The 24,981-nt window shown below is 39.6% G+C and overlaps 1 protein-coding gene across 4 annotated transcripts; it reads right to left on the bottom strand.

Annotated features, from left to right (window-relative positions):
• Positions 1-105: 105 nt before the first annotated feature.
• On the bottom strand, positions 106-23,098 carry c2cd5 (C2 calcium dependent domain containing 5). 4 transcript variants are annotated; one of them, XM_055155305.1, is made up of 29 exons: positions 22,804-23,098; positions 21,818-21,925; positions 21,651-21,737; positions 21,104-21,275; positions 20,925-21,020; positions 20,632-20,787; positions 19,935-20,148; positions 15,583-15,746; positions 14,506-14,685; positions 14,176-14,264; positions 13,053-13,161; positions 8,441-8,555; positions 8,262-8,360; positions 8,053-8,164; positions 7,898-7,977; positions 6,948-7,134; positions 6,690-6,854; positions 5,559-5,699; positions 5,363-5,426; positions 5,203-5,264; positions 5,012-5,110; positions 4,841-4,930; positions 4,356-4,437; positions 4,103-4,192; positions 2,700-2,732; positions 2,403-2,504; positions 1,395-1,588; positions 1,182-1,328; positions 106-1,109 (listed from the first exon to the last, which is right to left on the bottom strand). In XM_055155305.1, the coding sequence occupies exons 2-29, from the start codon at positions 21,905-21,907 to the stop codon at positions 987-989; spliced, it is 3,342 nt and encodes a 1,113-aa protein (XP_055011280.1). In that variant the 5' UTR covers positions 21,908-21,925; positions 22,804-23,098; the 3' UTR covers positions 106-986. The 4 variants fall into 4 exon arrangements, with proteins under 4 accessions (XP_055011280.1, XP_020790339.1, XP_020790340.1 ...); XM_020934680.2 differs by lacking the exon at positions 14,506-14,685 and having other exon boundaries at positions 15,586-15,746; XM_020934681.2 differs by lacking the exon at positions 14,506-14,685 and having other exon boundaries at positions 2,403-2,474; positions 15,586-15,746.
• Positions 23,099-24,981: the final 1,883 nt, after the last annotated feature.

Here is a 24,981-nt window from a genome sequence, read left to right as displayed (position 1 = left end):
TACAAAATTAAGTATTCAAAGTATTTTTGCCAAAGGTCTATAAAATGTATCAAAAATATAAATCACCAAATATAGTCTTTTATTTTGAAACTATTCAGACAAGACTCTTGGTTAAAAGACTCATTTATTTTAGTGTGCAATAAACTTGTCTTGAAACATGAATTACTGACAAAACAATGGTTTAAATTTATAGTACAACCTTCCAGGCAAACATACAGAATTTATGGCAATAGCTGTTGGAAAGCTAACCCATCAGTATATACATTCAAGTTTTAGACAGAAAATAGTATAAACAGCTCAGATCAAAGTACCATTATTATACAGAAGTTCACCAGGTGAGAGAATGCATGTTATAAAAATATATTTCAATAAAACCTACACCATATATTTTCTGTGGCACAACAGTTTTGGACGAATGTAAGAGATGATTAAGATTGGCAGGAGAATCAAGACTTGACACAAGTTTCAACAACAGAAATCAAATTAATCTGTAAAGAATTATGACTAATTAAGATAATAATTTTTGTGTGCTGGAAATACTTATACCAAAAGCTAAACCAAATTATCTAGAGATCTATTTTTATATCTGGGTCCCATATTACCAATTGTAATTAGGTCCAGAGTAAAAGTAATATTTGGTATTATAGGGAGCTGTATGATTGAAAAGTTGCACATATATATATCTATCCTTCAAATTAATTTCAGTCCCTTTTGGTGTGACAATATTAGGTTTCTATGGAAACTGTCTTGCAAGTAACCTTTTTACAATATTTTTCATGAAATGGACGAATAAAGCTACCAAAAAACAAATCAGACATTCCCTAAATGTTTATGTAATACTTGTCCTGTACATTTTGTATCTTCAACATTGTACACATGGTTAGCATACACTGCTAGTGTGAGTAGTTCAATGTTGCACTCAAAGCTTTGGGTTATTTCAAAGTTCTAAGGCAGCCATCTTGGAGTAGTATTTGGACGTCTGATAATCACGTGGTCCCCTCTGATCCACTGGAAGTTTGTGCAGTGTTTGTGGAGGAACAGGGGGCCTCCTGCTCAGTTTCTCGAACACAGATCACAGCATCTCCACTCACATTCATGAGACACTGGGCCTACATGCCAGAACAACACACTTTAAATCAACAGCATTGTGTAACATACAGTTTACATGATTGACATAATACCTGGTTTTTATTTGGATTTTCCATCAGCATGCATTCTTTCATACTATAGGAGACAACAGCATTCCCACCAAGAGCTGCAACATGTGCTCGAACCATGGCAAACACCTCAGCGATAAATGAGTGAAGAAAGCCACTCACGCCTCCTTCCTGTAAAATGCATGTTTTAGCACATACAATATTGAATAGCGTTCAGGCGTTTCATAATACACATACCTCACGCAATGATGTCGTCTCTCTTATAAAGAACATATTAATGATCCCAAGGTATTTGATAATGCGGGTCCCAGGCAGAAATGCCAGTGGCGTCATCTTGACCACAGTGACAGAAGTGCCTCCAAAAGAACGCGTGGAGCGTAGCGAGCGAGAGCGCCCCTCTGGCAGAGGGCTGGAGCGCTCCAGAGAGGAGACTGCTCAGAGAAATCAAGACGATGACATGCAGAAAACAGTGACCCTACAACAATACTGACCAAGCTTAACAAATCTATAATCATGAAGTCATGTTCTTCTACATGCAGAGGTTCAACCCTGTTACCACATGCAGAGTATTAGAAGAGTGTGCCACCGGAGCCCATGTAGTGGATGAGTGCATGCAGTTACTGTAGGTTTGGTGATGTTGAATATGTTTAGAAAAGCAGGCTGCCATGCACCTGAGTCAGACAGAGAGTGTGCAGACAGACACACAGACCTGGGCACAGCTGTGGCACTACACTGCTCAGTACAGTGACTGAACTGTTCTGTGTTTGTGAGACAATGAAATGAACAGAGACTATGAACTGAGGAGCTAGTGACAAAAGTGTTCATCAACATTATACTGATAAATGACCTGCTGTCCACTGCCTCCATCAAACCCACATCATCTTATATTAAGAGTTTACTTACTGTGCACAGGGCTGATTTTTACATAGTTCCATAGCAGCACTGCCCCACCCATTCCCTTTATCCACTTGCATTTAGTTTGAATCACAGTAAATGATCACTTACAAACTATACCCAGCATATTGCAGGAGCATACAAGAAGAAATCATAGCAGAAATCAAAGTCCTATGCAATGCATTACTGCTCTCATCCAGAATTCTGATAGCTTCAGGCAGTTCAAAGCCAAGCTGTTGATTGGGATGATTCTGCAGGGCAGGGCTTGATCAGAATAGCCCCACCCACAGCCGCATGCACAGAAAAGTGTGTGTGTGAGATTGTGTGTGCTCAGAGACTGAGTCCTCGTACTTGTCTTAACTGATCCACGTCTTATGGTGTGCGCTTTCAGCCTAAGCAGCTCTATCCAGGTGCTGCATCTGTCTGCAAAGGAACCGTAATCAACCGAGGCAGCTGGAGAGAACACACAAGAGACAAACAGCCCGCACCCAGACGGACAAAACCACCACACAACAGCGACGCACAAACACAAACAACACAAAAGAACAAAAGAAAGTGGATGAGGTTCCAGGAGCAGTGCAACGTCAACTCGGACAAAAAACGGGCCTGTGTAGTAGTGTGAGAGCGGAGAAGAGGGAGGGCGCTCACCTCGGGATGACGTAGTAGAACTCTCCTGGACACCTGAGGAATACAGAACAAGTTAGAACTTGGCTCATTATGGAAGCCCATTTCTACCAGTAAATAAAAAATAAAATCCTCACAGGAAGGAAGTCATAATAATGAGTTTTAAAGTCATAATTATGAGTTTTAATGAGTTCATGACTTCTTTGTCATATGAGGCATTTATTTTTTATTTACTAGAAGAAATGGGCTTCCATAGCTGATAGAATTAAGATATCTCACTTTAAAAGATGCTATATGTAGAAAATGAACAGTTGGTATGTTTTGCAGAAATAAATGTAGTTAATAAGATTAACTGAGATTCAGGAGCAGGACCACGCCTCAGCCGCCCTCTCCTCTCACCAGCGAACCACAACTCACCTCGACCACGCCTCTAATTTCCAAGAAGCCTATATGTAGCAGCCTTTCCCATCATCCCAGTTTGTCTCGGCTAACTCGACCCCACCCTCCCATCCCCTATTTTGTCTTTCAGTCATAAGACCCCTACAAGGGGGGTCCCGTCCCAGCTGGGCCAATTGTAGATTGAGACGGAGCCCCCCACCCATAGTCTCAACACAGCCATCTCTGCCTCGCTTAGTACATTATCAATAAACGTCCTAGTGGCATGGTCCTAGCTAGTGAAAATAAGATTAAAGAGAAAGCTTTCTACCATGTCGTAAAATTTCTTCATCAAAAATGTGCCTGATGAGGTTTATATGTCAACCATGTATGTTTGAGTAATTTAGCAATCTCTCATGGGTCCTATTCAAACCCTCCCTGTGCGTAGCAGTAAGATTTTGTCCAATGCTCAGCCCCTAGCTCCCAGTGCAATTTTCCATAAATATACAAAAGCCTGATACAAACAATACACTACATGTCTTCAAAAACCTGACGCGATATGCATTTATTAGCGAGATGCACACTGATTGTTTTGTGATTGTTCTCTGAAGGGGTAAGATTTAGAGCGTCAAAAATGCTCTTTGTTCCCGGTGCTGAGTCCCCCCGATACCCCCTCCTTAAGTGATTCCACAATGGTCAATCCATTTGAACAAGAAATTTCAAGAATAACCATCTGTTCAAATTCTGCATGCAAAAGGTAATCTAAATGTGTAAATAGGGCATGTCCTGAAGAAAGCCCACACTGACAAAAGAACTTGACTACTAATGCTCCACTGAGCTCTACCTTCACAGCAAAGCACCTCACACCATGTACAAGTGGTCACACGACCTTTACCTGAGGCTCGCATCATCACCAGCTGATTTTGACAGAGTTTTGCAGCTGGTGTTAACAAAGAAACTGTGCCTGGATTGTGGGTGGGGATGTCAAACACCCGTTAGTGATCGAAGTCCAAACCACCTTATGGGTTAAATCAAAAGAAAATGATATATACCTGTGATTTTCGAAGTCTGGACTGCAGAGGATGAAGCGTCTACACACAACTCCAGGGGGAACTGCAGCTGCTCCTCAGTCTCACCGTTCCCTATAAGAATTTACATTAGCTCTGTAGTTGGCTATATAAAATGATTAGTTGACTAATACAAATTTTGGTTGACCTAGAAACCATCAACTGATTAATTGATTAAAGGACCCAATCAGTTTGTAAGAAAAGTGAAAGCCAAGAAGGGGGGAAAGAAATATCTGACCTTTGCTTTGGGGGGCTTTCTCTGCTGGTTTATCCTGAGCCTGGTCCTTGTCAAAAGTCATGGCCACTGCAGTAACAGCCACCTGACAGAGGGAGCGAATAGAACGATTTAAGACTTAAAGTGGGACAAACACTTAAATAATAACCACATTTCAAAAAGAGTTGCTAAACTGGGCAGTGGGTGTGGACTAAAGAAGAAAGTGATGGGAGAAGAGAGACGGGGTATAGAAGAATAAGAAACAATGTGATTGGTCTAAGAAGAAGCCACACTTTAATCTCCACTCCTGCAGCCATGTGTTTGTAATCAAACACCTGGCTGTAAGTAGGACAGTCCTGTGTGATGTCACCAACTACTGGAAAAGACAGAGGCCACTGAAGGCAGCACAAATCTGGATTTAGAATTTTTGATCAGAAAGCTGCAAATTTACTGAATTTGCACTAAAGTGTTTAGTTCCAAGATGGAACATGTAGTGAATTTCCTGTTACCTGTACGAGTTCTTCCTCTGGCACAGCCACTGTGAAGTTGAGGTGACAGAGACAGCAGGGGATCATGTAGCGCAGCTTGAAATAAAAACTCTGAACAAAGCAGCAGGAGAAATTAGTTAATATCACATCAAAATTACCTAAGGCTGCTGAAAGGGCAATATAGTGTCTTACCTTTAGCAGATTCTCACATAGATCGGTGAAGATCTTGTTCAAGACTTGATTAGTGAGATTGACATTGTTCAGCCGTAAAACTCTGACTGATGTAAACATCTGGTACACAAAAACAGAGGTAAGCAGGTGAACCTAGCCATGAGAAAAGAAGAGTAGAAAAGAATGAGACATGTTTTGTCCTTTTGTCTGACCTGTACGGCTGATGTCCAGTTGTTGATCCCAGGCATGATCTCTGTGTTACAGCTGTAGAAGCCTTGGATAAAGGTAAAATTAGGACACCGGTGAGATTCTTGAGACTTGATGAATTATAATTGTCCAGATAATCTAATAAAAATAAAGAGACATTCAAACCTGTAGGAGGCGCTGCATCAGTGAGAAGGGAGTGGATGTCTTCCACAGCATCAGTGTCATCAATCTGTTGCAAAAGAAACAGTGAACAGTGAGCACGGAAAGAGTTCACAGTGTCTGTCCAAGTTGGAATCTGGTACTAAACAAGTCAGGTCTACAGGTGCCTTTGACAAGAGAAATTTAAAATAACTGAGTTAACCTCTAAAACAAAAGCATCCTTCTTTCCATGGGAAAGGTCCAGTTCTGACACTTCATCCGAGCTTTCTGAGTGAGAGCGGAACAGCCTGGAGCGCTGCCGGGGTTCAGGGATGGGAGAGCCCACAGTCTCATCTGTTAGATCCTACAGCGACACAGAATCAACACTCAGTTTGGGAAAAGACAAGGCAATAAGTGGAATCTTAGTATGTTGAGAGTGATTCACATGCCCGAGTACACTCATTCCAGCTCTCATTCAGTCACACAGTGTTAATGTGGAAGTGGGGTTGAGGTGAGGAGTAGAGTGAGGGCCTATAGTCATGGCTCTATTGTGTTGCCCACAGGAAGTGCTGCTGTAGTAAGTTACAATGGTCCTGCTCCCAAACGTCCCAGATAAGTCATGTTACACAGAACACAAATGGTGCAGTTTAAAGGTGAAACAGAGGATTTGTCATGCTGCGCTGCATCTCACAGCAAAGGCTCAGTACCATGTTTACGCCTCCAAACACCTCGGGATCCAACGCAAATATTTTCTTTCATGACCAAGAAAAAAGCAAAGCAGGGTTTCAATGATCAGGAGGAATGTATAACAATTATAGGTATGTACTGTCGTTTTATGTCCAATATTAAACATGTATACCTGCTGCTCACTAACCTCAGCTCAAGGGTCATGGAGGAGCAAATGAAAAGATGGCTACTCAAAAGGTTAAAAGGTCTTATATTACGCAAATTTACTCCTGTGAGCGTTTAATCTTATTATAATGCTTTTACCTCCTCAAATACATACCCGGAGTTGTATGAAGCACTTCATGTATTACCACGTGACATCATAAGTTGAAAGAATGAGACCAAATATGCAGAGTTTGTGTGTTATACATGTGTGAATGAAACAAAACACAACTCTGGGTATGTTTTTGATAAGGAAATAACATCATAACTTTAAAAAAGCGTAATATGGGCCCTTTAAGTGACATTCTTATTAATATTATAATCTAAAACTAATATATGTTGCCATGTGCTGAATGGATATCTGTGTATAAGCCTGGTTCTATGCATAAGATGGTGTGTAAAATATGTTTATGTACAACTCCAATTATGAAGCTTGTATATGTATGTTTGGCTCATGTTAGCTTACCGGGGGGTTGATTTGGTAGAGCTCCTTGTTCCGGGCAATGGTGTCATTGATTCTTTTCTGGATGGTCTGAATGTGATGCTCGTTACTGAGGTCCCCCGGGGTCTTTCCTGCAATCTGAATACCTCCAGGAGCAGGGAGGGCAGTCAGATAGACTCCTGTGGCAGACTGACCAAACAAACACAAAACAAGACACAGCACAGCGGTTACCACATATAGGCCTATCCAACATGGCAGGAGAACAGAGAGCAGAGGACCTACAGCGAGCCCCAGAAGCATGTTTTCGCCCACACTGATCTGAATGTGCAGGCCAAACAGGGCATTCATGCTGCGCAGCTTCAGCTTGTTCATCAGCTGAGTGTGCAGCTCGTACTCCATGAAGGGCAGCAGGTTGGAGATGGCTGTGGCGTTGACTTCTCCCTGGGCTTTCTTCTTTAAACGACAGAGTCTACAAAAGTCACAAATAGATTTTTTTTAAAGATACTGATTTGACAAACAAAGAAAAAAAAATACTGTTACTTTGGGATCAGGTCTCAAAATTCAAAATTTTAGATAAAGATAAAAATTTTAGATAAATAAATTAACTCAAATTGATACTTTGCAGCTGATGGTATCAACATTCCTTGCGCGATGAAACTAACTAAAGGCTCTGTCTGAAGCCCTGTTATACAATTTAAACTTTACTCTGAGGCTGAGCTTTCTTTTAACATAAAGAAATTACTTAATTTGAATTCCAACAGGTGAGCTTTTTGAAACATAACCATGAACACTTGTATTAATGGCAGACTGCCGGAAATATGTTGTTTACATCCATTATGCACTTTTTCCACTTAAAACATCAGGCTGCGTTTGCTAATGTGTGCACTGTGTCACCATGGTAACTTCTGAACATTCTTCCATAGACAAACATGCCATCCCCCAGCATCATGTCACTGCAAAGTATCAATAGAAACTAAAACTGTTATCTGTTTAATTCAGAATCTAGGAAGCCCTCATGTAAAGAACTGGTTAAGAAGGGTTCTTACTTAGCCAAAAAAAATTATGTTTAATTAATTTTTGTTCTTTTCAAAGTTGATTTGTCATGTAGGCAAATGTTTAAAGGCAATGGCTAAGTGATGTTTGATGTGATGTGCCAAAATTAAGACTAGATCACACCAAGCACTTTGAAAAAGTGATGAAAAGTGAGGTATAAGACATATGATCCCTTATACCTGGCCTGGATGAGACACCCTTTGCCTGTGACTGCAGCTTCAGATGGCAGGTCTATGGTGGTGAACAATACATCAGGGACCTATGGCACATAACCAATGCATTTAAGTTGTTAGCATTTATTTGAGGGAAAATGGTGCCAGTCAAGGCACTGCACCTTCTGCCGTCGACAGTGATAACAGTATGTGAGCTGGGCAGGGAAGGGCATGTTGAGTTCATCGTATGGAATGTGGCAGAACCCACAGCTTGGGGGAGATGGCTCTTCAAATCTGAGGAAAAAACAAACAGAAACAAGAAATTAGATCAAATGCAGATTCACACTTAATTTTTCTGTGATTAAATTTGATAAAAAAGTAACAAAAGTACCTATGGTCTGTACTTCCAAGGTCTAGGCAGCCATCACGCATATATCGTGGGTTTAGAATGGCTGCTGTACCTGATGCTGATAAAATACAGACCTCCTCACTGCAAAATAGTAATAATATATATAGTTTTAAAGAAGGGAAATACAAGTACCCAAGAGATGGAGCATGTACTGCACATACCAGATACTTGTACTCTCGCTGTATCCCACAACAGCATGGCAACCAAGAGCTTTGGCGTGAGATTTGATTTCTTGGCGTATTTCTTCCCACCAGGCGTCACGAGTCTCAGGCTCATCTGGAAAACATAACATTGAAACCATCTAAATGGAGAAATACCTGCAATGTTTAAAAGTCCATGTACAGTATCTCCATGGAACACAAGTTTCTGACTGCTTTGACTTATCAGAAAGACAGAAAATAGGAGTATTTTCTGAGGAGGAAGGGTCCATCAAAGCATGTCAAAAGCAGCTATAGTTTGTGAAACGTGATGACTAAGATGAGTGGAGATGATTTCAGAATGAGGATGGAGGCGATGGACAGATTAGTTGAGTCAGGCTATAAATTGTCAATACCGTACATTGGTGCATTTGTGTCTCTCACATCAGCGTTGCCTTTCCAACGATACTTTCAGCTAATATTGTTGAAATACTGTATGTGTTTGCAAACAGGTTATCTGGTCCGATTCAGTGGAACATTTTTATTAATGATCAACATTGTGTAAAGAGGGACATAGAACCCATATTAAAATCGGTAAAAATCTGCTTAAAATTATGGAAATTGTCTGCATTTTGGATGGAATATTTACTATTGACGACACAGGTACATGTATTTAGTTATATTCAACTTTTTCCCCCACAAACTAACAGATGTAAAACGATAATAAATATTTACCATATTGTCCTGAAATATATATACTGTATTGTCTTGAAAAACAAAAAACTATCATATGCACTTAGGAATAGAAGCCATTCTTTCAAACCTGCATACTGGATAATATAATAGGAAATATAGCGTATTGTGTTAAATTAATCATGCTACATGTTAAAGGTTTAGATTTGCTAAGATTTTTAAAAGAATGCTACTTAGCAGAGCAGGGAAGATGAAGGAAAATACAGAGAGTGAAGATGTAGAGAGATGAAGATGACCAATGATCAGGCATCAGGCCTACGAAATGGCTTTGTTAAACCAGAAGCAGCATGTCACACAGGCACAGGCTCACCAACGTGCACGCGTATGACCATGTACACGCGGATGAGCAGAGGAGGGCCATATTCATTCACCAGTCCAGCTCCAACATCAACTCTTTCCCTCAGTCCCAATCAACCAAGCCAGATATAGGAGAAATGTAGCTCCAAATGCAGCCTCTAGTCCTTTCTTCTTCTCTCAGTATGAATACGGCCCAGTGAGGTAAGGATGCACATGCCTGGTCAGTGGCTCGCTCACACAGAAACCTCCTAAACCTGCGCTGGTCTAGAGGTTTGAGCACAATGCTGTTTGAAAGCATCAGTACAGCGCTAGGACCAGGAGGGGGCGACAGCGGGTGGAGGGCAGGGAGCCAGGCCAGGCTGGAGAGGGAGGGAAGGAGCACAGCGCATGCTAAACTCAGCTTAGCAGCAGCATACACTCACACTGATAGGCAAGAGGATGGCAGCTCACTGAAGGCCACATGTGGACTATGTGTTAGGATAGTCTACTGAGTGGTTCACACTCTCACTCTCACAGGAACTGAAAAGATCTTCACTGGTCAAACCCTGTCAATAAGTTTCTCAAATTATTCTGTAGCTTGTGAGTACTTGATTAATAAATATAGTAATCTAAGAATCAGAATCTTGTGCCATTCAAAATCTAATAAGATTTGCATTAATCTACAAAAGGCCTTTGAATCCTTATTTCAATATTACAATATAGAAAACAGTGGATTGGGGAACCTTTAGTGTGAGACACCTAAAGGATAAGTATTAGGGCCTACATTAAAAGATTCAAGCTAATGAAATTTGTCTTCTTTGCTCAGAAATATTTCCTTGCTTTGGGGGAAAAAACAACTCAGAAAATAGAAAAAGGGTTTCATGTAAATAAATAATGACTGTATCAGAAATACCATGACTACCAATAATGCAAAAAGTGCATCTGATCTGACTACTACTCAATTCAACTCAACAATACAACTTTAAAATGTAGTTAACATTTTATTTAAGTATAGTATATGTTATTTAAGTATGTTAATTAAGTATTTATAAATGCCTTTGTCAGATATTTATTTATATGTAGAGATTAATGCATGAACGTCCATATATCACAGGACCCACATGTAATACCAGACACCTATACTTATGCGTGAGAACCACTTTACAAAACATACATTCTCTATAGTTAGTTAATTATGTGACAAAGCGCTGTCACTGAGCTGCCATCACTCCTGTGGGAGAAAGCATAAAAGGGGAAATACCTGCAGTGACACTATTCCAGTCTAGCAGTTTGTAAGAGCGCGTGTTACCCAAGGCTGGGCCAGAACACACCGTTAGTACAGGAGAAAGACAAGAGAAGAGACAGTCTAACACACAAGCACAGCACAACTCACATTCACCACAGAGACACAGCATTGACTGAGCAGTAGATAATGAATCTAAACTGAAGCCAAAGGCCAGAGCAGTTATAGGAAAATGGCATGAAGACATTTAAAGAACAGAGAAATCTTGACCTTACTGAGCCAACATCATAAAAGACAAGCCACAGCAACTGTTAGACAAACTTACAGAACAGAACTGTAAGTTGCTACGGAACTCATGTTCTAAGAAACTGGATACACTCTCCTCTTGCCCTCTCAAACCTCATGATCTCCCACATTATACTTTATTCAAGATTTAAAATGCATTTGGACACTATTGATACCTTGGAGCTGATGTCATCAACAGTTACTGGAGGAGTGATGCCAACTAGAGGCACTGGTCTGTCTGAAGCTCCGTTACTCATGTTAGACTTTAATCTGAACTTTGTTCTAACGTAATCAGATCATAAAGAATTGACAGTTTGAACTAAAACAGGACACTGTTGAACAAGTCCCCCTCACATAAGCTAGCTAGTATCAGCTAACATTTTCAGTTACAGTCACTTTCAACTTTTCATTGAAAACACCTAGGATCATGGACCATGAACACTCATAGTACGTTTAAATTAAAGCCATTCGGCATTTTAATTTTTCTTTTCAAACAGTTTTCAGACAAGGTTAATACTTTTTGGCAGTGTTTGCCAATGTATGCATTGTGCCACCATGATCAGGGTTGAACATTCTGCCATAGACATACATGTAGTACCGCCCCAGCGTGATGTCACTTCAAAGTATCAATAGCCCTGTTATTTCACTTAAATTAATGGAGTATAATCAGTATAAAATAATTCAACCCCAATTACTGATTGGTAAGATCATTACAAGTTACAAGATTTTCAAAAAACGCACGCAATTTGCTGCTTTTTCTTAGACAACGTAAAGGCAGAAATTATCATCTTATCTCAACAGAATACAACCAAAAAATTTAATTCTTTATTACACAGAAAGTAACATTTAAAAAAATGAAAAAAGCAGAGGAGCATATACAACACCAAAGCCCCATCTGCAGCCAATGCTTCAGCTGAAGCGAGCAAAGAAATCATGTTGGAGCCATGCACCTGACCTCCAGACCACCACAGCACCACAGCACACAGACACATCAGTCACATCACTATTTAAACAGCACGCAGAGCTGGCAACAAGGTGAAAGATGCACCAAGAGAAGTCCTATTCATTAATTACTTTGCAATCCCTAGACCACTAATCCAGTGTTTCCCTTTAAATTATATGGCCCCCCCAACCCTTTCAATCAAATGATGCAGCTATTCCTACATCATCAAAATTATAGTCTTTACCAAATCCATTCCACTAAAACAACTGTATCAATAGACATCGAGCCCATATTATTATAATATTTTCCCTCATACTTAGTTAGCTCAGACTGTATAAAGAAGTGGACTAAGTGAGTGTGACGTCACTCAGAGTGTTCGACTCCAGTTAAATGAAGCTCATGAGGCTAGCAGTTACAGAGGTGATTTGGAGCCGAGTTCCATATTAGGAATGGGAATTTACTTACGGACAAAACAGCGAAATAAAAACACCAGGATCACGTAGAGTGGATTAATACGAACATTTGAAGACCAAAAGGATGAGACTCACTGCAGCAGTTACAGAGAGAGGAGTGACAATTTTTCAATGTAAAGTCAATAGCAGTCAGAGTTGGATGAGCAGAAGAAAAGTGAGTTTCCAGTCACTGTTACTGCTGTGCTACTGCTGTAGTTTAACCACATTATAAATAACTGTATTAGATCATAACTTCAGAATTCATTTCTGCAAATGATTAAGGTCTTAGCATGAAATTAAACAAACTATGAGCTTGTTTAATTAAAATGACCAAACTTCTGAAATATAAGGTGTTTTAGAGCCACTTAATTGTTTTAGACAATATTAAATACATAGACATTTAATTATTAATCTGAAATTGACAGTTAAAAACTATTTAATAGTCTGTATTTTCCCTCTGTAACATTCCCAAGCGTGTGATTGTGTACATACACATCCACGGCCAAACCTGTCAAGCCAGTAAACCTAGAGGAAACACTGTAATCATATTACAAAGCATTGCAAGGAACATCTTTCACCTTCTTAACAGAAAGATTTTTTTTATGTTCAATTACCAAATACATTTAACTGCATGTCACACAAGAATGAGTCAAAGACGCAGTTATACATGTCTGTTGTACTCACCAGGGTTGTGAATGCGGTCCAGCAGTTTCACAGAGCGGGCACTGACCACTCCACCAACATGAACCAAAAAACCAGGAGGGAAAGAAGTCAGCGTAAAGAAGGGGAACTCCTGCGGGAAAATAGGGAAAATGTACATTTTAAAGTACACATTTGATCAAAGCTAGTATACTTCATTTCTCCACACCAGTCTTTGCGTCTGTGTGTCTGATGTATTGTGTGTGAATTGACATTTGAGGTCTGAAAGCTGAACTATTTTACACCAAGCTTGTCAGTTGATAAGATTTTCATTTGAATACTGCCATACAGGACGGAAACGAGAGAGCAGATGAACAAGGCATGCAGCAAGTACAGTGCACTTGTGGAAATAGACAGACAAACAGATGAAAAATACTTCCAGAGTAAAGGTCTCTTTACATTTGACATGCTTTATTTGTCCCCAAACACATGGTACTTTGAGATCAATCATGACAATAAACCCATGCATTCTCAATACTGTCTGACATTTCAACTATCATGTTCTTGGTTATAGGTTAGTAGAATGTTTAATTAATTTAAAAAACATAACATTATCAATCAATAAATTTTTTCCTTGTAATTCCAAGAAAGAAGGTTCTTATTTACAAGAGCAAAGCATGGCTGATGATGATGATAATGATGATGATGATGCATTGTCTGATGACATGACCTTTCATTGATGAAAACACAAAAATATGGGGCTCTGCATCATCAGTCTGTGGATTTTTGAGAGTGAAGTGGGTTCAAAGCAAACACAAAGCAGGGTCACATCAAACTGAAGGCCAGCTTCCATCAGAGTCAGAGCACAAGAGGAAGAGGCTGAGGGGGGCATGGCCATCAGAGGCTTAGGTCTTAAGAGGAAGAAATGCAGATAGAGGTCCCACAGTAGAACATACCCCAGTGTTACACAATAACCTAGAGGAGGATGCTCCCTGAGGAGCACAAGCATCAAGAGGACAGAGAGAGGTATCAGAATCTGGACCTGGAACTTACAGCTCTTTACATTGTTCAATCTGTGCAGTTGGCAACAAAACATTGCCCAGTGTGTTTTCATAGCGATTAAGTATATAAATCCAAATATTAAGTAAAGTTATAGAGCAGTGCATACTCGCTGTTCAAGAGCAGTCTGTGTTTGTTGCCTTAGCAGAGTCTTCAAGGGTCCGGCCTCTTTTCCCCCACTGCCACCACTTCCCATGCCTGTTAAAAAACAAAGCCATTGTCAACTTCATAAGAGCTCAATGCATTTTAATATTTTATCTGTTGTACTACTTTTCTGAATAACTATTTTATTCTCAATGGAGTAGCTCATAAAATGATGCATGCTATAGTATGACAACACACAATGACAGTGTGTTAGTGAAGTTGTTCACCCTAACACCCTAAGCTGGTTATTAAACACTTGGCATGAATGTGAAACACACAGGTTATCCTACAGTACCAGAGGCTGCCATGAGCAGCAGGTCCTCATTGAAGGACACACTCTTTCTGAGAAGGGCGGAGTCTGAGTGGGTGGTGGAGGGGAGGGGTGGGCTGCTGTGAGCAGAGCACACTGAGTCAGGACCAGGGAAAGACAGGGTGTCTGTGGGCAGGACGGGGGAGCTAGGGCAGAAGAAGATCCCGGGCCTGCGTCTCATTGCCTGGCGGTCCTCTGTCCAGCACAGACACAAGGCAAACGAATGGAGAAACACAGATACGAAGATGAAAGAATGGTAGAGGGAGCAGAAAGAATGCAGAAACCAAACAACAGCAAGGAGAATGAATGTGAGTGTGCAGTATGACTCTGTACATTGACCCACTACAGTAGATATGTCTGGCAAAAATTACTTTTTAAGCGGAGCTATAGAAGAACTCCAAAATTTAAAACAACACATTTCATTCAATGCATTTCCTATTTATCACTGAGAGTTAAATCAATATTCCTGTGGTGTACAACCAATCATTATTGAAATAATCATCAATTGTTGAATTTTCTGAACTATACTTTCAAACCTACCATGTGCTGTGAGGTTTTATGACTCAGACAAAGCAATTCAACCAAAATTGCAATATTGGTGTGAGCATAAAATGTCTTGTTATTGCCAATTCTTCCGTGTCACTATAGCACTGAGGAGTTAAACATGGCTAAATGAATGGTGCTAAACAAATATAAGGAAGAAAAAGTGAAAAAGATATGAAAAGAAAGGAAACTAGAGGGAAGCATACATGGCTACAGAAAAGAGGGACTTGGGAGGACAAGGAAAGCCTCTGCTGCCATTGCCCACTACTGTGTTTTTATAGGCAGTGCTGTAGGACTTACCTTCCACTCTATGAATGACCAAGCTGGGAGCTAATGAAGAAGTTATGTTAGCTTAACAGTCAAAAACAGTCAGTCATGAGACACAATGCTTCCATAGAAATCATTTAAATAAAACATAACTTAAGTCAAATTAACTTAAAATCAAACATATCCACAATAACAACACACATCACTATGGGAGTGGGCGATGGGTGACATGGGAGAATGGGTGGGTGCTCTTACCAGTCTTGGGTGTCAAACTGAGGTCTGTGTCGGATGAGGAGGACTGGCGACTGCATGGCTTGGAGGGAGAGAAGGGGGGAGGAGAGGAGGAGGAGGTGGGGAGAGCTCGGAAAGGGGTGGGTGGCCCAGAGGATGTAGGCAGGTCCTCCCCAAACACTGGCCTGGCAGAGAACAAGGGAGTCAGCAGGTCACCCCCAGCAGTGGACTGGCTTCATGTGTTCAGTGTATGGGTGACTTTATAAAGTGTGTATTTGTACAAAGAGGGCTTAGGCATGTGATCATGTACTCACTCTGTAACAGAAAGTAGCATTTATGGAAAAAGCTTTAAAAATAAGCTTTAAGAAAAGCCAAAGAGAGACAGTGTGTAGTAGAATGCTGCTCTAATGTTCTTCATAACTGATCAGGTGCATACTGTTGTGCTCTTGTGTTCTCCAGTAGGATTCTATAATCTAGACACTTTGCTTACATTGACATATTATAATTTTAAAGCTACAGTGTCATTAATATAGCATCTTCTTATTCTACTGTTGTTGTTTACCCGTTACTTCATTCCAGATGTGCATTTTTATAGGATTATCTAATAAAACTATCATGACTGAAATCTTCTTTTCATCGAAGTGTATCCGAGTGATGTTTTCAATACACATCTCAATACATGGATCACAATACCAATATGTTTTTGGTAGTGTTTTTTGGACATCTGAAACTTTAATGTACTACAGTGAGGACAGTATAGTGTATGTGTATTGAGCCACATATGCCTATTCTATTCTGAGGGGTTTCTTGAACCATTCCATATTATATTGTGTATCTTGCATCTCCACTGTGACATTTTGCTTCTAGATGCTTTATCGCATATTCTGTTATTTCCTTTAAATATCAAACAGGTATAGTCTTTTTCTGTACACTTTAAAACTGCTGTTCCATACTTTGTTATTTATTATGTGTTTTGTCATGTCCGAAATCAAAGTTATCAGTCAGTCAAGCAATACTTAACTCACATTGATGGGACTTAGACATATTAGAGCGTATGATGAGAGCTAACCAGCATTCTCCTGATCCATTCCCAAGCCCTGCGTACTGCACTGTGCTATACCCACATGTGAGTGTTTGCTCAGGGTGAGGCATGTGATGCTTTGGGGATGGTTAATGGACTACAACACACAAGACACACATCACACGAAGCGGAAAAGGAAAGCAGCAGGGCAAAACAGCGAAAGCCAAAAGAAAACCAAAGGAGACATATAGAAGCATGTGTCCCAGTACCAACACTCAGGACCTCCCTCACCATTGCTTGCTTAGCACTAGTTTTAAGCATAATTAATGTCTTTCAGGGTCCATCTTTGAGAAATACAAATGGCTAAACATCATACTAGCGTTAGTGTTACCAGATTAGAAATGTTTCATTTCACTGTACTGATTAAACACCTATTGATACTTCACAGTGACATCATGATGGGGGTACTGCATGTGTCTATGAACGGAATGATCAGCTGTTACCATGGTGACACAATGCGCACATCAACATTGACTAATAAGTTTTAACACGAACTGTTGGACAATGCTAGCTAGCTTGTGGCTGTAATGTTATTTCACACAGGGACTTGTTTAACAGCACAAATCATCTCTAGGTCTAAATTGAGTATCAAAAGTTTCAGAGAGAGCAATGCCTCGAGTTAGCTTTACCAACCAGGGAATGTTGATGGCATCAGTATTAATAGCATTGTGGTATTCTAGCAATTTGGTTTTGCTATACAGGCCAACTAAGTTCAGTTATTTCTGATGATTTATTTATTTATTTATTTTTGGTCATATGTATTAACGCTGTCTCCCCTGCATACCAGTGAAGATGAGAGTGGGCACAGAGACAGAGAAGTTCTGGGTGAGCCTCTGGGAAGTGCAAGCCGAGTGCACTGGGCTGTTGTGAGTGGAGCGGCATCCGAGGGCTACAGGAGACCTGGGCCAATCAGCAGAGACAACAGCGCCCCCCACAGACACGCGATGAGCAACGTCCAAGTCCACATGAAGCCAGAGAGGAAGAAAGAACGCAAACAAGAACCAACACTACAGTACGGCAGGAGTGAAGTGTGACAGATCAAAAGAAAGAGGCAGAGGAGGTGGGGGCATGTTATGCAAGAATCACATGCAAAGCTCACATGCAAACACAAGTCCGTCCCCAATGATTGAGTTCAGTTCACAGAGCAGGTTCAGTCTAAGCACACTGGTTCAACTCAGCACTTCAACAAAACTCAAAAATGTATAGTGATGTGTGGAAAAAAAAAAAGTGACTATCTCCAAAGCTGCTATCCATGTTACGTACAAAATTTAATTCTATTTTCCCATGCAGGTCAGGGACCTTGAAAACTTGTAAACGACTTGTAACTTGTAAAAGATTAGTTCACGTCTTATTTCATGTGTTGAGAGTAAATATTGGAATATTGGGAGGGATGCATCAATCTAACATTGGTACTGACTATCATTGCCAATCCTAAAAAAAAGCTGAATCGGATATAGGCTTCTAACTATCTGCTCAGCCGATATCCAGGTTGATCATATAAATTGATGTAATAAGATGTACTGGTTGTAGTTGGCCCAAGAAAGTCTCATAATATTTCAATGCCGTTTTTATTCTCTGCACTGGTATCTGTATCTTCAGTGTGATAAGTTTAAACCTGCTTTGTTGTTAGTAAGGGCAAAATAAAGTAGCGATGTAAACAATGTATTTTTGATCTAATTCTGTGCTGAATGAAAATAGTAGCACAAAACCAATTCGTTTACATCCCAATCATACTGTCTCCATAAACGCTGCACATTCCACCTGTGGTTGTGTAAAGAGCAGTACTTCCTGTGTGCAGAAACAGGAGGGTAAGGTGCAGTGCAGAGGCAGAGCAGAGCTTGGCACAGTGCACACATGAGGCTGTTAAGATGGCTCTGTGCTTGTGTTATCCATGTGTGTGTATCAGGATATGTGGAGTGGTGTTAGTATTAGAATAAACACAAGACACGATTCCAAACATGTTCATTCACACGCTCAATACTGAAATACACACGGGACAATGAACACACTTAGAAGGGCTCTGTCCACATGTACGTATACACAACTGCATTCTCATACACAGCATATATACAGTACAAGCGAATTTTTTAAAAGGTCCTTACGCAAGATGCAGATGAGCTTTTAGCAACATTATAATATGCTCTTACCTGGAGGCAACAAAGAGCAAATCAGTTTCAGTGAGGTTAAAACAATAACTAACTTCAAATCTAGAACTGAAACGATCAACATGACTGTGTATGGAGTTTAAAAAACAGCATTTCCTTTGTGTTTTAAGTTTGAGAGAAGAACAGAAATATCCAGAATTTGTGTGCTAAGCAGCATGAAACAAAACACAACTCCAAAGATGTTTGTCATAAGGACACAACATCATAATATAAGATAAAAATAGTGCTATATAGGCAAATTAAGAAGTTACAGAAGTCTGTAGCCTTTTAAAAACTGTGTCAAATGAACTGTTTAATAAAAGCCCTGTTGAGCTAGAGTTAATAAACTAAAAACTTTATTACTGTACTTTATATGGCCTTAACTAAACGGTGGCCAAGATGGTTGATGCCAAAAAGTTTTATCTCACATTTAGTTTAATGCACTATGCAACTTTTCTTGAAGAGTATCCTTCTCCCTGCTTATCATGCAAAGGTTGTTGCTTGGCCTAGTGAAGTTGTGTTTCATTTCATTCACACATGTTTAACACACATTTTTTTCTCTCAAACAGAAAACACTCTGTTCCACCTTGTGATGTCAAGTGGTAATATAGGAAGTGCTCCTTAGTATTTTGTAAACTCCATGCAACTAACATTTCAGCCCTGGAATTGCCAATGTCTACTAAACAAAAAGTTTCATGACATCACAAGGTTGAACAAAGCGTCTGGGCTTTAAAAATGTAAACAGACTAATAATGCACCGCTACTCAACATGTGTGAATGAAAAAAAACACAACTCTGGTTATGTTTTTTAAGGAGGTAACAATATTCTAACTTGGCTTAAAGAGTCAATTTTGCATAAACAAATCTAGAGTCACAAAGACACGTCAGTGATTCAGCTCAAGTAAGTAGTTTTTCCATGTATTTTTAGTAATAAAAACACTTGTAACTGAATAAATGCAAAACACTTAGGCCAGTCCTGGTGACATCCAAGGAAAAAGTCCAATTAAATATGCTTTCTAGGATAGTATATACAGAGTATATTTACATGTGGACAGAGCAACAAGACCATTCTCTCATTCTCCACATGCACACAAGCTTTGTATATTGTGTCACATAAGGCTCCATGCTTGTGCTGATGTCATACTCACTCTTTGCCCTCTTTGGAAGGGGAGCTGCAGGCGTTAGAGGCAGGAGCCGTGTTACTGTGTGTGTTGGAGCTCAGTTTGTCCAGAGTGCAGGCTGTGCCAATGGCGCGCACCACCAGCCCTGACTCCCCCTCCAGGTCAAAACACTGCAGGTAGCCCACCACGGCGTTTCCACCCATCTCCAAGACTTTAAGACCAATTTTTCTCTGCAATTCTCCTAAACACATGACACAGGTTAACCAGGTATTTCCAGACAAATAGGAGACGACTGTGACCTCTCATAGTGAAATATTTCCTCCCATAGTTTAAAAACAACCTGGCTACATTAGCAGAACAATATCCCACTTTGTATTATTATTAACATGTAAACTTAAAAGTGCACTACTATGTAACTTTTCTGGCGAATGGTCTGCCACCTACTTATCTCATACCAGGAGTCCCCACCACAGGAACTTACATAGTGCACTGGATAAAAGATTCAGTGTAGGCATGAGTAACATTAATCCTCCACATATTTATTAGATACAATTGTTGTAAAATATATGTACTGTACTTTTTCACCACTTTTTACAGTTAAATTAATTATAATTTTTAGATAAATTAATGTACTTGGGTGATAAACCAAAATACATTGAGTTGGTTATGATTTTTCTATAGAGCCTTATCCTTATATTGCACTGGAAAAGAAAAGAAATCTCACCGGACATTAGCGAGATGAGTCTTTGGCGTGCTTCATTTGAGGCCCGTGGAGTTCTGATACGGTCGATCCATTGGTACTCTGGATCCTCGTTCACTACCAGCTCCTCCACAAAGCCATGCACCATTACAGCCCAATAGCACCGTGGGATGGATGTAGCTAAAAACGACAAGAACAAAATATATATTATTACTAACTTACCACTTTAATATGAAATTGTCAAATAAACTGTCATATCCTTGATGCTGTATTAGAAAAATGACCAGATACATGTACATTAAAAACATCAGACTTACTGCAGAAGAACTTGACTCCACAGGATGATTGCCTGAAGCGGTTCAAATCATTAAACAACTCCACTTTAACAAGGACATTAATCTCTCCTCTTATGCCTACAGTTTGAGCACAATATAGAACAATTATTATCAGGTACAACACAAAGGTTAAATAGAATTGCCATAAACAAATGTTGCACCGTGAATTGTATCATAGATGGGAAACCAGCCAGATATGATAGAAGCTGCCTCAGTGGCTAGCAGTGGGTCAATGTCAATGTAAACCTTCCCGATGGCATCATTAGCACTGTAGGTGTCATGGTCCAAGACAGTTATCTGCAGCGGCTCATCCTGCAGATCCTCATCATCCACCTGAGTAGAAAAGCGCACAAACACAAGCATATCTAAACAGACACCAGTTAAATGATTAAGATTAAGGCTATAATACTATAACTAATACAACATGGGAGTTTATGCAAACAAACAATAATTTATGCAGAAAAAACTGAGAAGGCAATGTATTTATATAAAAACAGATAAAACTTGTGAATTATGGCTTTTATCTTTTATTTGAAGACCAGTTTTTCAGCTACTGTATCTCACACACTCAATAACTTCTTCCTGCCTACATAAATCCTTATAATATAAATAAAATTATTAGTTGACTAAGACATCATTGACCAATTAATGACCTAAACAATAAATGGCCTATAGCCCTACATAGTATAGTCATTGCAAACGGTGTACCTCAAATTTGAACCATTCAGAATTCCACTGGGGATTGAGGGACTTGGGACAGACATCTGTTTTGAATGTTGTGTTTCCAAATTTTACCTAAAATTCAGGGGGGGGGGATAAAACAATAATTAATTCCACTTTGACTGTATAATTTAGTAAAGTTTCAAGAAACTCACCTCCACAAATGCATCTGTGAGGTCGCTGGCTCTGTCCATCACAGGCAAGTGGCGCCCGGCCACTATTTTGGCCTTGAGTTTACCAGGCATGATTCACATGTACAGGACCTGAAAAGAAAGTCTGAAGTCAACCCATGGCAAGAGCTATGAACAACACTCATAAGGTCTATGGCCACATTGCTGTCAGCAACAACAGTCAAGAGTGTCCACCTCAGAGAGACACCTGTGAGTGGCACTAAGGACAGCTTCTACTCACTGGTCATTAAAGGGCCTATATTATGCAGTTTTCTATCTATAACATAATGGTGTTTCCTCATTAAAACATACCTGAAATTCTTCTCTTAAACGGAAATCACTCTGTTCCACTTTGTGATGTCATGTGGTAATACAGATAGGCCTCCACTGTGTTTTTAAACTTTATACACCTTCAGTAGAATCATTTGGATCATTTCAGCCCTTGAATTACCAATATCTACTGAACTAAAGATAAAATGAGCTGTTAAGATGAAAACTACCACAACATGACATCAAAAGGTGGAACACAGAATTTGGAGATGTAGACAGACTAATAATTATGGGTTAGTCAAACGTGTGAATGAAACAAAACACAACACAACACCGGGTATGTTTCTGACGAGGTAACAACATAACATGGATAATATACGCACGCAAGTCTCTCGTCATTAACAGGTAATTAATGAGGCCAGAGAAATGGGCGGTCACTACATGTATGGAGAACAGAATTTCTTCAGCGGTGAGAGATTAACGGCTTACAAAAGATCAAGATACACCCAAGAGTAGCCTCCTGCTAGTTAGCCAGATTAACGCTAGCACGGCTAGCAGGAAAAGCCACTTAAATTAACCGCATTGCAGTCTATCTTCAGTACTACACGTTTGCGGCCATGTTGCAGTTACTGGTGAATTGACTGAACATATAGCACGAATAAATAAGCCTGTTCCGCGTGTGAAAGAGATGTGATTCCTACCGGCGCTACAACAACATGGAGCTGTCAAAGCGGCCACTGCTGGAGGTTCCTTGTACGCGGACGTTAACGCTGACAGCCCTCCGCTCTGACCTCCGTGTCTCTCCCATAACACCGCGCTCTGGAGACGCCAATGTGCGGCTTCGAAGCAGACTTTTCAGGTTAGAGGAGATATAAACGTGATGATTATTAGCTTTGGAGGTTGAGTTAGGCTAAACACATCGGTCTGTTGGTGACATGATAGTGGAGTGAACGCGTGACCCTGCTGCTAGCTCGCTCTGCTCGCGCACTGCTCTGATGAATGAGTGTGCGAGCTTCACGGACCGCCGAAAATCTGGCTTTTCTATATCAAGTATATTGAATTTTCACACCATTTTATTTTTTCTTTTTAATTTATTTTAATTTATGTACTTGTTTTATTAATTTAAGATGAACATAAAATAATGATAACTTGTACGATCTGCCCCGTTTTCAAACTAAAATCATTAACTGTTCCAACTACTGAATCTGCAACTGGATCATTTACTTGACTTGACACCATTACACCACTCTCAAAAGGACACAAAAGGACAGACAGTTGCCCTCTTGTATTTCCATAACATATCATATTTGAAATGTCTTTTAAACACTAGAATTTTGAAGTTTAGATTTTTTTTTTAATGTAGATAGTTCCATAGGCTGACACAACATTATCTTTGAGCTTTTTGCCATATAAACATAGCTATCATCCATTTTCACAGCAATGTTTATTGTGTGTGTATGTATGTGTGTATATATATATATATATATATATATATATATATATATATATATATATATATATATATATATATATATATGTTTGTTTTTTGTTTGTTTGTCAACAACGAGTCAACGAGTGACCCATGTATAATATTACGCAAAATTGTGACTGTTGGGAGCTTTAAGTTATAGTTATACAGGATGTTATTACCTCATGAACATACCTGAAGCTGTTTTGGTTCATTGAATAATTCTGTCTACATTTCCAAAGCTCAAAATTCTCTGTTCCACCTTGTGATGTCATGAATGAAACGAAACACAACTCCAGATATGTTTTTGAGGAGGAAACAGCATTATAACATAGATCAGAAAACAAAAGATGTCACGTGTGCCAAATGCGTTATAATGTTTTTGTTAAAAAAAAATGTTATGAATTAAAAAGGAGAAAGAAGGTGTACATTTTTGTCATTGCACAGGGTGATCAGAACCAGATGCTTATGTGGCAATTTGGTTGGCCGACATAAACTATATATGCATCTATGAATAGTGCAAAGCCAAAAGCTGCTTTTTCAAGAAACAGTAGGCTATATGAGTGTACATATACATAGATTAGTGTAATTCAGAGTTCACACTGAACCTAAATGAATTAATGGGAAAGAAAAATAATTCACAAAAGTATCTTTTGGGCAAAGTTGGACAGTTTTTAACCAGGTCTTCTGATATTGCAAATAAATTAAACAATCATTTACAAAACAAGCAATTTAAAGATTAGCATGCAATTTAAATAAAAGTATTAATTTAATTTTGTATAAAATTATAAAAGGAAAAAACTGCAACTTCAAATTACAGAAAGTAAGTATTGAGGAAATAAGAAAGGAGGAAAAAAAGACAGTTGTAAAATTGATTTTAAAACATCTAATATCTAAATTGTATTAATTAATTTTTAAAAATTAAATAAGTGGGTGGCTGGGACATCTGTGGAGCAGGTTGAAGAGACAATACTTTTAGGCATGACTTTAGATAACACATCATTCACTAGCTAGGACTACGCCAACAACGTCATAGTGCGAAGAAGTTTGTTGATAATGTACGAAGCGAGGCAGAGATGGCTGTATTGAGACTATGGGTGTGGGCTCCGTCTCAATCTACAATTGGCCCAGCCGGAACGGGACCCCCCTATAGGGGTCTTATGACTGAAAGACAAAATAGGGGATGGGAGGGTGGGGTCGAGTTAGCCGAGACAAACTGGGATGATGGGAAAGGCTGCTACATATAGGCTTCTGTGAAATTAGAGGCGTGGTCGAGGTGAGTTGTGGTTCGCTGGTGAGAGGAGAGGGCGGCTGAGGCGTGGTCCTGCTCCTGAATCTCAGTTAATCGTATTAACTACATTTAAACATACAGGCAACATCATCAATAGGAGGGGTAAGGGTATATCAATAA

This window comes from Boleophthalmus pectinirostris, unplaced genomic scaffold, assembly GCF_026225935.1.
Source record: "Boleophthalmus pectinirostris isolate CB_2022bp ecotype Guang Dong unplaced genomic scaffold, ASM2622593v1 HiC_scaffold_2, whole genome shotgun sequence".
NCBI lineage: Eukaryota > Metazoa > Chordata > Actinopteri > Gobiiformes > Gobiidae > Boleophthalmus > Boleophthalmus pectinirostris.
The sequence above is the reverse complement of the archived record's forward strand: the minus strand, read 5'-3'. Positions and strand labels throughout refer to the sequence as shown.